At 44.6% G+C, this 14,397-nt stretch overlaps 1 protein-coding gene across 1 annotated transcript; it reads left to right on the top strand.

Moving 5' to 3' along the window:
• Window positions 1–247: 247 nt before the first annotated feature.
• Adora3 (adenosine A3 receptor) lies at window positions 248–4,237 on the top strand. Its single transcript, XM_035450335.1, has 4 exons — window positions 248–1,236; window positions 1,644–1,665; window positions 2,824–2,840; window positions 3,199–4,237. Exons 1-4 carry the CDS (start codon window positions 884–886, stop codon window positions 3,815–3,817), a joined length of 1,011 nt encoding a protein of 336 aa, XP_035306226.1. The 5' UTR covers window positions 248–883; the 3' UTR covers window positions 3,818–4,237.
• Window positions 4,238–14,397: the final 10,160 nt, after the last annotated feature.

The following is a 14,397-nucleotide window of genomic DNA, read 5'->3' as shown; positions in this document are numbered from 1 at the left end:
TCTTCTTCTACCCAATCCTATCCCTACACTCATCTGGTCCCTGATTCCATCTGGTACTCTCTCTCTCTCTCTCTCTCTCTCTCTCTCTCTCTCTCTCTCTCTGTGTGTGTGTGTGTGTGTGTGTGTGTGTGTGTGTGTATGTGTGTTGTGATGGGGTGGTACCCAGGCTCTGATGCATGCTAGGCAATCATTCTAATACTGAAATATATCTCTAGCTCCCCACACCCTCATTTGAGATTTTTTTTTTCTTTTTTTTAGAAATGTCTGTTAAGTTACTTAGGCTGGCATTAACCCCACTGTGTAACTGAAACAGGCCTTGAACCTGTGATCTCCCTGCCTTAGCTTTCCATGTAGCTGAGAGCATCAGCTTTCACTACCCGACTCTCATCTTCTCTTTGAGCTGTCTGCATGCGACTCATGCCAGCTTCCCAGGTTCTTCCTACCTTTTTTTTTTTTTTTTCTTTTCTGAGGGTTCCTGGCCCTGTACTTCCTCTTGGTCTATCTCACTTCTTGAAACACTATAAAGAGGGGTGCTTATCTTGATGGAGCTTGAAAAGCCCTCTGAGGGGGGCAGGGAAGTCAGAAGGCTTGACTGTGTGTTTGGGGAAGCAAGAACAGCAGCACTCCAGATTGAGATGCACAGAGCTGCATCCTCCAGGTTACTGGGAGACCAAAGATGTGTGGCTGAAGCTGGTGGTCCTGTAACAGGCCCTTTTTGAGAAGAGTCTCCAAGAGAGCATCACACTGGAAGGGAAGAGTGAGTTGTGAGTTCTCGACCACTGCTACATGCAGACTTCTGGGCAGATGTCTGGCACGAGCTAGGTCCACCAGCCCATACACCTCCTGCTGACAAACCTGTCCCGAGAAGCTTCTCCGAGACATCATGAAACCTGACAATACCACAACTGCGCTGTGGTTGAAGATCACCTACATCTCCATGGAGGTTGTCATCGGGCTCTGTGCTGTAGTGGGCAACATGCTGGTCATCTGGGTGGTTAAGCTGAATCCCAGTCTGAGGACCACCACCTTCTATTTCATAGTCTCCCTAGCACTGGCTGACATTGCTGTTGGGGTGCTGGTCATGCCTTTGGCTATTGCTGTCAGCCTGGAAGTGGAGATGCACTTCTATGTCTGCCTTTTCATGTCCTGCGTGCTTCTGATCTTCACCCACGCCTCCATCATGTCCTTGCTGGCCATTGCCATAGACCGATACCTGCGGGTCAAGCTGACAGTCAGGTAACCTGCTTGAAGAAGGGTGGGGCAGCAGTGTGTGAGAGAGGTAGAAAATAGAGCTTACCAAGTTTGACTCTTAGACCTACTCAGTAGAAATAAACCAAAACTGGCCGTTGATGTTTACAAATGGCAGTAGATATCTTTGCACCATATGGTTTGTGAGGAGGTTAGACATGAAGACTCAGGAATAGGGAACAGGCACTCTGAGGTCTTCTCCAAAGACCATGGGTATCTGCTACTGTCTAGAGCAGCCCAAGATGATGAAAGTCTGATGTATCTTTGGTTTTTAAAAATCTGATCTCGTTTTCAAAATGGTAGGGCCTAGTAGATAGGATATCTTGTTTTACGAGAAATAGAAAGATAAGTGTAATAAGAGATAAGCAGCTGGCTGTGTGACTTTGCAGGCGTAGGTTGGATTTTAACATTGCTTCTGTCTGAATCTGTCCTAATGTTGAATGAAGATTCTAAAAATGTTTATTTTTGCCAGGTGGTGGTGGCTCACACCTTTAACCCCACCACTCAGGAGGCAGAGGCAGGCAGATCTCTTGTGAGTTCAAGGCCAGCCTGGTCCAGAAAGTGAGTTACAAGACAGCTAGAGCTACAAAGCGAACCCTATCTTAGAAAATGGAAAAAAAATGTATATTTTCCTCTTTTTAAAAATAAAGTGTAAAGCACTTGTGAGACAAAGATATTTTTGCAATATGTGCAAAAATACTGTGCAAAATGGTAGCATCTTTTCCTGTGACCATGCAAAAAGAACAGACAGTCCAATGAAAAATCACATTTCTTGGCTCCTTCCGGTGTCTCTTAGGTAAAGAGCATGGCGAGGAAACTACAAACAAGCTAGAAAACAAGTCTGGGTTCTTGTCCCTGGTCTTGTGATCTGGCACTGGGAATGTTATTTAGCTTTCTCTGCTTCAGTCTCCATATCTGAGTGGTTCCGAGCATCTGAACCAGGATTACCTTATTTTAATTGTAGCCCTACAACTTCTGGCTTCTATATGTTACCTAAAGCCCTTTTACATTATTTTTTAGATCTATAAAATGAAGATAATTTCATCTTTATAAGGTTTAGTCAATCAAGTTAGTCAATCAAAAGTTCTCAGAAAAATCCTGCTACAGAGTCTGTGTTCAACAATGCCACTGCCATCGGTAAAATAGCGATTATCATAAAGATGTCTCTTGTTAGCTATGAGGTTTAGTTAAATATCAGTTTCTTTCTTTTGTAGTTTGTTTTAGGTTATTTAGGAAGTACGGTTTAAGGAGAAATTATGACTCCCCAGAATGAACTTATTAAGGCTCTGAAACACTTAGGCATAACCTTAAGAAAACACAGATCGATTAACTCCAAGAGCAGAATAGATGACCATGTGGAAGAGGGGGCGGGTCACAGGTACAGAGAAGTGTAGAGGTGTAGTGGAACTTATGACCAAAGCAGTGCAGAGCACCGCCCACCAGCAAGCCTTGGGGAGGTTCTCATCAGCTTAGGGGATCCCAAGACAGGTAACTCTTACATGGCAGGACAGGAAGGTGCTGCTGGCCCGATGGCTCAATAGAGAAAAGCACTTGCTATTTTGGCAGGGGATTCAGGTTCCATTCCAGCACCCAGCACTTGTCTGTAATTCTAGTTCCAGGAGATCCAATGCTTTCTTCTCACCACCCTCGGCACCAGGCATGCACATGGTACACAGACATACATGCAAACAAAACATACACATAAAATAAAATTAATCTTTAAAAAAAAAAAAATTTTTGGAGCCACGATTGAATGGAGGCAAGGAGGCACCTGATTCTTGGAAACATATTGCTGATCATTCTAGATTGTTGTTGTTGTTGTTTTTAGTACCACCTTACACTATGGGCGTTTCATCTTTCAGCAGAAGGTTAGGGAATTGAAGAGCTTACTTACTCTGCCTCCCTTCCCCTCAACTAATCGTTTCCTTTTGTGACCTCACCAACTTTTTTCCATTCAAACAGATATAGGACAGTCACTACTCAGAGAAGAATATGGTTATCCCTGGGCCTTTGCTGGCTATTATCCTTCCTGGTTGGGCTGACCCCCATGTTTGGCTGGAATAAAAAAATGACCTCAGGGCTCTCCCCCAATAGTACCACGCTTTCGTGCCATTTTCGTTCGGTCGTGCCTCTGGATTACATGGTCTTCTTCAGTTTCATCACCTGGATCCTCATCCCCCTCATTGTCATGTGCATCATCTACCTGGACATCTTCTACATCCTCCGCAACAAACTCAGTCAGAACTTGTCTGGCTTCAGAGAGACTCGGGCATTTTATGGACGGGAGTTCAAGACAGCAAAGTCCCTATTTCTGGTTCTCTTCTTGTTCGCTTTGTGCTGGTTACCTTTGTCCATCAACAACTTGGTGTCCTACTTTAACGTCGATATACCAGAGCCTGCAATGTGCCTGGGGATCCTGCTGTCCCATGCCAACTCCATGATGAACCCTATTGTCTACGCCTGCAAAATAAAAAAGTTCAAGGAAACCTACTTTGTGATCCTCAAAGCTTGTAGGGTCTGTCAGACCTCGGTTTCCTTGGACTCAAATATTGAACAGACTACTGACTAGCTACCATGACACATAAAGAGCTATCTCACCAACGTTCGTGTTTAGCACTAGCAAACACCAAAGGCCTTATCAGACATTCTTGTTTCCTTCCACTGCAGTGGGATTATCTGTCTCGTGGCCATAGAGTTTCACTCCTGCCTGTTTCTGCTTCAGTTACTTTCTTCCTCTTCTCTAATTCAATTCTGTGAAGCCTGACAGGAAGACGATGCGTTACCGATGATCATGGACTATGCTTCCTTCCCAGACACAAGAAGTAGTGGAGTCTGGAGGGAGTCTTGTCTTACCAAGGAAAGATTCTAATGGACTTGATGTACACAATCTGCTTTGAAAGGTTCCTAAGACATTGAGAACAGGAGTGAGCTGAGTTCAAAGAGGGCTTAAACTGCTAAGTTCACTTGTGTGAGTGTATTTAAGCAAATAAAAGATGGTGACCAATTGGTTGGGATCTCTTGGGACTTGGTGCCTCAACTGACTGCTCTTAGCTTTGGTTCTGCTTGCTTCCTGGACACTGTTCCAAGGAGCAGTCTCAGCATTGCCAATGATTGTCCTCTCTGGGAGGTAGTCTGTTATGCAAGGCTCTGATGTTCTTGGAATCCAAGACAACTGCAGGTTTAGGACCACTGGAGATCTTTGGGTGCTTTGTTAAAGTCTGGAACAGGACATTCAAGAAAGCTGGCACTAATATGTTAACTTTAACTGTGGCTTCAGCTTGGAAGGATTAAGTAAAATAGATTAGGTATCTAAAACCTATAAAATGTACAAGATTTTATGCAGCTACTCTGCATTTATTACTTTTCTGTTGCTGTAACAAGGTATCAAGACCAAGACAACGTATAAGAGAAAGAGTTTATTTGGGTTTCTGGTTCCAGAGAGTAAGAGGCTGTGATGGTGGGGAGTGGTCATAGCATCAAGAGCCAACAGGAGCAGGGAGCTGAGTGACTGCATCTGAGTGAACTGCAAGTGGTCCAAGGCTGTAAACTCTCAAAGTAGGCCGTCAGTGCCACACTTCTTTCAGCAAGGCTGCATCTCTCTACAGCCTCTCAAAATAGTGCCACCGACTGAGGACCAAGTGTTTACATGTTTGAGCCTATGGGGGGGGGTACATTTCTAATCCAAACCATCACACACTCCTTGAGTAATTAACATGCCCGTACGCAAAGGGAGACCGATCGCTCAAAAGATGTGGATGAAAAATGAAGGTGGAGTGCCAGGCTTTCACTGGGCTCCTAGTTACCTATGAACCCAAATGAAGAGTCTGTTCTTTTTAGCAAAATCAATCGTTTAAGTGTCTGTTATAATTCTACTACTGAATATAAGGCAAAAAGAGATGATGAAAAGCTATTATCACCTTCTGTGCTTGTTGCAGTGTGTGAAGGTTTTGTGTGTGTGTGTGTGTGTGTGTGTGTGTGTGTGTGTGCACGCGCGTGCATGCGTGCATGCATGCATGCATGTGTGAAAGTAATTAAACTCGCCCTAGTCCTGGCATTCATTTTCTAGGCACTGAGATTTTAGATGCTCATTGGTTCTGAAATTACGTAAAGTGAGAACTACGGCTATTTTTATCTCAGTGTGAGGGTGGGTGTGAGGCAGCTGATCACATTGTCTCTGCAGCCTGGAAAGCAAGTAGACCACTGGCCAAGTACGGTGAACACGCCTTTAATCCCAACACTAGGGTCAGGGGCAGCCATGTTTACCTTATCAAGTACTAGGGCTACATACTGAGGCCTTGGGGTGAGCTGGGGGAGAAAAATGCAAGATTGATCAGCACAGTGGCTCTTGAGGCTCTCTCTTTAGCTGATATTGCCTTCCTCTGGTTAATCAGGATATGTGTTAGACAGTGTCAGTCACATCATTGCAGCCCTGCAGCTCCAGACACTCATAATGCCCACCCTTGTTTTTTCCTATCTAAATCTGAAGCTACCCATAGAGCCCCACTCCCAAGATAAAGTATTGATTTGATGAGAACCTCGAGTTCCAGTCAAGCAAAGAGAAGCAGGGATCTGAATGTGGAATTAGACCACGGCCATTCCTGAAGTTTGCCTGAATCCTAATGCTAGGCCAGCACTCAGTTTCCTAATCCTTCTTGCTATCATTTCAGCAGAGGCTCCATGGTTTCTCCTCCTGTCACCCCAGAAAAATCAAGCACACAAGGCTTCCCCTTAATCTCTGGTTTGGCTCAAGTGTGCCTCCAGAAAGAGGCCCTGGGTTTGCTCTAGGGCTTCACAACCTCTGCCCAGTTAGTGGGACAGTAAGGGGAAGTGCTGTAGGTTCTTGGTTTCCTGATAATCTTCATGTTGTTGTAGCAACACTCAGTCTCCCCTTTTTAATTTAAAGTGAACACTTCCCTCAAGTCTGAAGAACAACCTGGGCTGGGCCTATAGGTATTGTTAGACCTTGGTGACTAGGTTTGAGAACAGCCTCCGCTTTTTTTCTTTGCCCCTCTGATTGCCTCTGGTGACTTTGCTGGGAACGGGGTTGTTTTATTTTTGCTAAGTGGGAATATCCTGAGATTCAGGACTACACCAGCTTGGAAGAATCCAAAGCCAGGGACTCAAAAGAAGCTGAACCTAGCATATGAAAATACCCTTTTAGCATGAAGTCAAAAAAGGTGAGCCAAAAATCTCTGACTACATCCTGATTTGAGTGGCTGTGGCTACCACATGGAGCTAGGATGTCAACCGACCAAGCTGCTGCCAATGGCCATATCTGGGTCTATGGTCCAGCTGCAGCTGGGTTCTATGTTGAAGTTTGTGGCACAGGTTGCCACTAGGGCCCACTTGGAGGCCCGGGATGTGGGCAACAGCCAGTGGCCTTGTTGGAGTCTAGGGGTCATGCTGCAGCAGGGGTTATATAGATCTGGGTGGCCTGTGCTGCCACCTGGGCCATGGTGTCATCCAGGCCCAGGCTGCTGCTGGGTCCATGGCCCTATAGCAGCCAGAGTCTGGATTGACATATGTGGCTCCTGTTACCACAGAGGACCATGAGGATGCCCAGGGTCAGCTCAGCCACCTGAGTTCAGGTTGGTATCAGAGGGCCACGATGCATGCAGATCTGAGTGGCCTGGACTGCTATCCAATGCCATAGTGATGTCCAGGCCAGAACTGCAGCTGAGGGGCCATGTCAGAGCCAGTGGCCCTACTGCAGCCAGAGTCTGTGCTGATGTCCGAGGCTCCAAGGTCTAGGGCCATGTTGGTATCTGAGGGCCACACTGCTGTTGGGCTCCGAGGTAGGGGGGGGGGGGGGGGGGACTGGTCTTGCCTCTCGCTGGACACTGCAACAAGAGAGCTGGCCCTGACCATCATGTGAGAGCTGGCCCCTGTACTCAGGAGAGATGTCCCCACCCCTCAACACAGGTGAGGAAGAACCGACTCTGAGGGCATGGGAATAGAGGAGCTGACTCCACCCCCTTGCCTGAGGTGGGTGGCCCCAGTGGCTGGAACTGACCAGCTCAGCTACCACCCAGGCCCACAGCTGAGCCTTGGGTTGGCCCACCCTAACATCTGCCCCATCTAGGCCCTGTTGGAGCTCATGAAGGAACTGGTCCTGTGGAACAATACCCACAGGATCTCCAGGACTCGGTGGGTGGCCACGGAATATCCTGGAGAAGTGATGATGGTGTATCAGAAACCAGAGGCTTTGAACCAGACCTGTGACTCATTGTAATGAACATTTGCTAGTAAAGCTGATTGGGCCAACTATATATAAAACTATATAACACACAATGCCACCAGAATGAATGAAGAGGTGCTGGAGGAGCGGGGAAGAAGGGGAAACAGAAGAGGATTTGGGGTTTTGATTTTTTGTTTGTTTGTTTTGTTATGTTCTTGTTTTTTGTTTGTTGCTTGCTTTGTTTTGTTTTCTTTGGGAGGGTGGTGGCTGCAGGGATGATGAGAGGATGTGGGTTGATCAGGAGGTGAGCGGAATTGGAATGGATGATGTGAAACTCCCAAAGTATAAATAAAGAAGTCAAAGCAAAAAAACAATAATCTTAGTCTACAAGTAAACCCACCCTGGTTTCAGGTTTGGAGATGAGTATGGCAGGGATCTTCTCATGAGGGCTGCCTCTGGCTAGCACCCTTTCAGTGAAAACAGAAAGCTAACTATGGCTTTTCCTCTAAAGGGAAAAGATACAGAGACACCCAGACAAATCCAGAGTTGGCTTTCTCCTCTTCCATACAAAGACCCTGAATAAATGTAGATGCTAAATACATGGGTTTATTACTTTGGTTTGTTTTTTAAATAAATCAAGTAGGACTAGAGACTAGCTTACCAAATGTCTCCAAAAAGCTATTTCTCCTCCATTTTTATTTGTGTGTGTGGGGGAGGTGGGGGGGTCCAGTCTGTAGCTCAGATTGGACTGAAGTTCACTATGTAGACAAAACTATAATCAGAATTTATTAGAACTCATGGTAGTCCTCCTGCCTCAGCTTCCTCAGTACTAGGGTTACAGGCATGAGTTACCACACCTAGTTTATTCAGAACTTGCTGTAGCACTCAGGCCAGATTCAGGCAAGCAAAAGAGTAGAGGAGCTTTGTAGTTATGTTTAAGAGAAACCCAGAAGCCAGGGGCAGTGGTGCCCATCTGTAATCAGGGGTACTCAGTAGGCTGAGGCAGGAGACTGAGAGAACAGACTATGTAAGAGCACCTATCTAGCCCATAAAAAAAAAAGTAAGTTAAAACACACGAAAATTTTAATGAGTTCGTCTTGAGTATTTGAGGATTCCTGAACAGAGCAAGTGCAGAGTACAAGTGGCTCTGCTACAGGAGGCAGGTGGAGAGGCTTTTACCGAGTTTTGGAGGCAACATGACAGAACATATTTGATTGATTAAAGTGGTAAGTCTATTTGGTGGTGGCTGAGGGGTTGAGTGGTAAGTGTGATTCTACAGCGTACATGGGGGGTTGATTGTCAGTTTGATGATGTAGGAGCCCAAAGTGTTGGAGCCATTTCAGCCCACTAAGTTCTTTGAAGCAGAAGAGAGAAAAAGAAGTGGCTTGAGTTGAGTTCTTGTTGGAGGGTGTGGCACTGGGACATTCAGATGCTTTTGAACAGAGAAGGCATCTGTATCTGCTTGGTCTTAAACTACAATGAGAACCACAATTGAAGAAGCCACTGCTTACTTGCTGGACAGGCCTTGGTGAACAGGGGTTAGTGTCTGACTTCCGGAGATTGTTCCTAGAGATAACAACAAGACTCGCTAAAAATGCTATTGGCTGCAGGCTGGTTTGCTGCTTATTGTAGATGAGTGGTTGCTTTCCTGGGCAGATTGCAGCAGGTGGTCAATCAGAATCCTATACTGATATTGTCATCCGGATGCATAATTTCCAGGCATGTTTTCAAGAAATATCCTGGTCCTAACCACCATAGCTGGGTAGGACAGGAGAAAGAAACCTGGTTTCCTCAGACAACAGTGTGTGTGTGTGTGTGTGTGTGTGTGTGTGTGTGTGTGTGTGTGTGTAATTCTCTATGTAAACTATAAAGTGCTCTACAGCTTTGTAGTGTTATTGCTGTGTGTGTGTGAGAGGGGGGGAGATAGAGAGTAGGGGGAGGGAAGAAGGGAGGGGAGGGGATAGGGAGAGGCATAATGTAATGGAAAAGGTTTTTATTGCTGTCATTTTCCAAACCTGCTAGATTTCACATTGGATCACATTGGCTCTACCCTCTGACTATGTGAACTTGGACCACTAAGATTCCTGTGTCTGCTCTCATTGTAACACGGGACTAATAACATTCATGTCAGGGTCCTTTTGCTTCTTAAAAAAATATTGTGTGTGTGTGTGTGTGTGTGTGTGTGTGTATACATGTGTGACAGCACTCGTGTGGATGTGTGGATGTGTGTGTGTGAGAGAGAGGTGGGGAGAGGGAGAGGGAGAGGAAGAGGGGGAGAGAGGGCATGTGTGACGGCACTTGTGTGGATGTCAGAGGACAATTTTGTGGAGGTGGTTCTCTCCATTTACCATGTGGTTCTGGGTAGTCAGGCTTATGAAGCAAGCACCAATACTGGCTGAGCCATCTTACTGGTGCCTTGTTGTGCTACTTTTTTTTTTTTTTTTTTTTTTTTTGTTTTGGTTTTTTGAGACAGGTTTTCTCTGTGTAGCTTTGGAGCCTATCTTGGCACTCCTCTGGAGACCAGGCTGGCCTCGAACTCACAGAGACCCGCCTGCCTCTGCCTCCCGAGTGCTAGTATTAAAGGCGTGTGCCACCAACACCTGGCTGGCTGTTTGGCTACTTTTTATTTTGTCAAAATCAGAAGTCATAAAGTGGAATGACTAGGAAAATGAGCTCTCACTTAACTATTATCCTGTTTTAGTATTTATTGATTTACTGTCTCTCTTGTTTCATTTATGGCCATATCTACTTAACCCTGCCCTGATTATATTGAAATTTTGGACTTCAAATTATTTCCTCTATAAAAATTTATATAAAATATGTTCTGTAAAGTATTACTTGGCTTATTGTCAGGACCTATGTACTTTTTCTTTCCCTGAATCCAACACTTAATTGTATCCTTAAGAGAGGGGAACAGAATTATTTGTACCAGCTAATACTGACCTCTATCTTCTCATTTGTTTTATTTATTTGATTTTTTAATTTGACACAGAATCTCACATAGTACAGGCTGGCCTTGAACTTGATATCTAATAGAAGATGACCCTGAACTCCTGATCCTCCTGCTTACATCTCCAAAGTGCTGGAATTATAGTGTGTGCCACAACACCCAGTTCTCTCATTATAATGTAACTTTTCCTTATCTTGGGCATTTTGCTGATACTTAACCATGTGCATGCCTTTTCTATTCCTGATGGCATTTTCTTTGGTCATTTAGTGTCATTTCTGAACAACACTGATGATTTTGCTTCTAGTATCGACAGAGATAAGGACTGCACTAAAAAAAATCAGAATTATTATTTTCTGGGTAACATAAGACAGCAAGCCTCTATTATCTGCTCCTGGTATGTATGGGCCAGGAATTTAGGGGCATCTTCTTGGATGGTTTATGTTCATGATGTCTCGTGAAATTGCTGTGCCAGACATCTGAAAGACTCATCATGGACACTACCGAGGCGACTCTGGCATGAGTGACAAGGTGACATTGGCAAGAGTTGCCTATGTTTCATATGAGTCCTTTCCATTGTTTGTTTTAGTCCCCTTAAAATGATGGTCCACTCCCCCAAGCCAGCAGTACAAGAAACTGCAGCAGAAGTTGTACCACTTTTGAAAGACACACATCATACTTCTGCCAAATTTTATCGTGCAGGACAGCCCCGACTTGCCTTCAGAGGGGCTCCATAAAGGCATGTATAGCAAGGGACATCTGGTATACCTGGCTGGTGTGGTTGGTTAGTTTTTGTCAACTTGACATAAATCTAGACATAAGAAATATGAGAATAAGAAATCTCTGTTGAGAAATTGCTTCTATCAAGTTGTCTTGTGGGCAAGTCTATGAGGGCATTTTCTTGATGTATCATGGCCCAGTTCACTGTGTGGGTGGTACTGTCCCTAGTCAGGTGGGCTTGGACTATATGATCAAGCTAGGAAGAGAAGACCAGTAAGCAGCTTTTCCTACATAGACTCTGCTTTAGTTCCTGACTTGCGCTCCTGCCCCTGCTTTCCTCAGCAAGAGACTGTAATCTATAAACTGAAATAAACCCTTTTCTCCCCCTAATTGCTTTTGGTCAGTGTTTTGGCTATAGCAACAGAGAGGCTGTGATGATACTATTAATACACCTAAAACAAAAGGAACAACTAACAGCATCAACTATGTAGACACTGTAATGAGTTTCTCATATTATCTATTGCCAATACATCTCACTCAACTTCATTTAACCTATTGATCTCCTTCCTAGTTTCCTTTGTGTCCACACATTTTGTTGGTTGAAAGGGAGATCACCAATGAGGAGTAGGTAATGAAATGTAGGTAAAAGCCCCGTCGTAATGCAAGCTCGATGCAGGTGCACATGCTGAATCCCTGTGAATTAGAGGAAGGCTCCCATTTTCTCAAGAAAGGATGCTATTGCACAATGTAGAAAAGCCATCTCCATCTGGCCCTTGAAGGGAAGTGCTATCTCTAGAGTGTAATAAGGAGCACCCAGCTTAAATTTGAGAATTTAAGATGGGTCAAGAACTTAAACTTCCAAAGCTAGTGGTCAGAACACATGTATCCGTCAGGAATTGGGAGAAGCTGCTGCTGCTACTGCATGGAAAGATCCCTTGATGTGTCCCAGCTCTATTAAGAAAAGTTTCCCAGAATCAGAAGCCTCTGCTCCTGGATGCTGACAGCTATACTCATGTATTCTAGCAGATGTATATTCTTCTGGCAGCCGGCATGCTCCAGCTCTAACCACACTCTCTTGGTCTTCACTGTAGTTTCAGACTCAACTTACTAAGGATTTCTCTGTAGGGATTCCTCCAATCTAAATAGACACTGAACCTCTAAGAATAATGGAGGGACAAGATGCATGGCCATGTCAAGACAGGCTCACATGAACCTGTGCTGGTGGTGACGTGTATCCATCTTCTGGGTATCTATAAAGTGTTATGCCAAGTGGGTATAATCAAGGAGAGGGTTCTTTTGTTGCTCTGGGCTCTGCTGGGAGGTTCAGATTTTCAGTTGCTGCAAAGATAATATTTTATTCACCAATGATATCCTTCCAGTGAGTTCCCATTGCACAGGACAGAACCTGGCTGGCTCCGCACAGCAGCATTGCTTAGAATAACTGGTGGTTATCCCTTCACATAGGATAAAAACACCATAAATTCAAACATATGTTTCCCTCATGCAGATCCAGAGTCCCTGAGATCCTCTGTTCTTACCATTCCAGCTGAAGTTTACTTCCTTTTCATCATGGAGCGCTTCATTCTGCTCTCCTTGGCTCTCTTTTCAGGTAAGCTGTAGGGAAGGAGCACCTCTGCCCTCTAAACCTTCTGAGGCAGCTCTACTTAAAGGCCCTGCTTAGTTTAACCGTTTAAAGCACCTAGCTGTAGGATAGGGAAATGAGAGGAGGTGAAGATAAGTCTTGTTAACAGGTCCTACTAAGAGATCCTAGGTCCTTACCTCTGATAAGGGAGTTGTGGGGAACTTGAGACCCTTGCCCAAAATTGGAGCTCTGTGGTGTTTTGGTTTTTGTTTTCCCAGTGTCCCCAATCTCCTTCCCTTTTCCTTTTCTCCTTTACATGTTTGCATAAATACAGGCAGCCATGCTTACCTCCATTCTGCCTAAGCCTGACACCAAAGATGGTACTCAGAAATGGGACTTGCCCCAAGCTGTGCCACCTCTCAGTTGTGCTGCCTTTAGACCTATTGCTGCTCTCTGTGGGTCAGCATCCTTGTCTAGGAACTGAGGATCACAAGACCTTCTTGTGTGGTTGTGATGAGAAGAAACTGACATTTACTGGAGGAATGTGTTATCTCCTGTAAGACACACTGGAAGCAACCTCTTGTGCTGGGGTGGGGTTGAGTAACATACATTTGGAAGGCTGAGAGTGATGGACTCTGCTGTCCATCTCTCCTCTCTGGTCAGATATTTTCCCAGCCACGGTAAAGCCGGATGTTGCATGTGTGACTTCCTCATTATGAAATATCCTGACATGATAAAGATGCCCGCACTGGTCTTGTATGGCAAGTTCTCAGCTCCTAAAATCACGATTCCCTTTATTTTTAGTCCTTTGCAGCCAGAGCAAGCTTCCTAACCTTTCGCTTCCTTTTACTGACTGCCAACTTAAGGTAGGGAGCTAGAGGCAGAGCTAAGGCGCTAGATGGCAAAAGAAATCTCATGTTCTTCAAGGCTCATTATGTTCACATCTCACACATGCTCGGGCTAGGAGAAAAGACTTCGGCGGTTGTGGGATCTAAGCACTCGAATTAAAGCTGCCTAAATTCAGGGGAGGTCTTTTTCCCTTAGTTAATTTTCTCTGAAAACACCCACATAGAAACACCCAGAGATATGTTTGATTAATCTAAGCATCTCCAAATCTAATCAAGTGGACATCAAGATTAGCTCTCATAAATCCCCAAATAAAGGTTTCTTCAGAACTGATGCCATTCTGGGGACTTTCTGGTTTGAAAATGGCTGCCTTCCTGTCTTCACATGGTTTAGCCTAACTTCATCTGCTTTTTAAATTTTGAATAAGGACAGTAGCCATATGGATTCAGTACTACCCAAATGGGGGCTGAGAGATGTCTCATCAGGTACCTAGAAAACACCTGTAATTTCAGTTCCAGGAGATCTGACATCTGTTTCTGACCTCCAGGCTCCAGGCATACATAGTGCACTTATATACAAGTGGTGCCCGTATATACATGCAAAGAAAACACTTACACACATAAAATAAAACAAAAAATCTTAAAAAGCTTTTTGAAAGAGCCACCCTAATGATTAATTTTAACTTGATTTCTTCTTAAAGGTCTCTCTTGTGTCCACATTCTTTATAGGGATTAAGGTTTCAACATGTGAAGGAGGCAATTTAGCCCATAATCATGACCAAATTAAAATGGACAAAACCCAAATTCCAATTAAGTATCCTTCAGGAGCCCAGGAAGTTCAGTATGTTTCCAAGAATAATGAAATCTCTCTCTCTCT

This window comes from Cricetulus griseus, assembly GCF_003668045.3.
Source record: "Cricetulus griseus strain 17A/GY chromosome 1 unlocalized genomic scaffold, alternate assembly CriGri-PICRH-1.0 chr1_0, whole genome shotgun sequence".
Taxonomy (NCBI): Eukaryota; Metazoa; Chordata; class Mammalia; order Rodentia; family Cricetidae; genus Cricetulus; species Cricetulus griseus.
Note: the sequence above shows the minus strand (reverse complement) of the source record. Positions and strands in the feature narration are given on the sequence as shown.

Bases quoted from the DNA above. Each gene is read 5' to 3' on its own strand.
- Adora3 (XM_035450335.1), top strand. From the start codon at position 884: ATGAAACCTGACAATACCACAACTGCGCTGTGGTTGAAGATCACCTAC. The intron at 1,237-1,643 runs GTAACCTGCTTG...TTGCAGGCGTAG, and splicing joins CGGGTCAAGCTGACAGTCAG to GTTGGATTTTAACATTGCTT.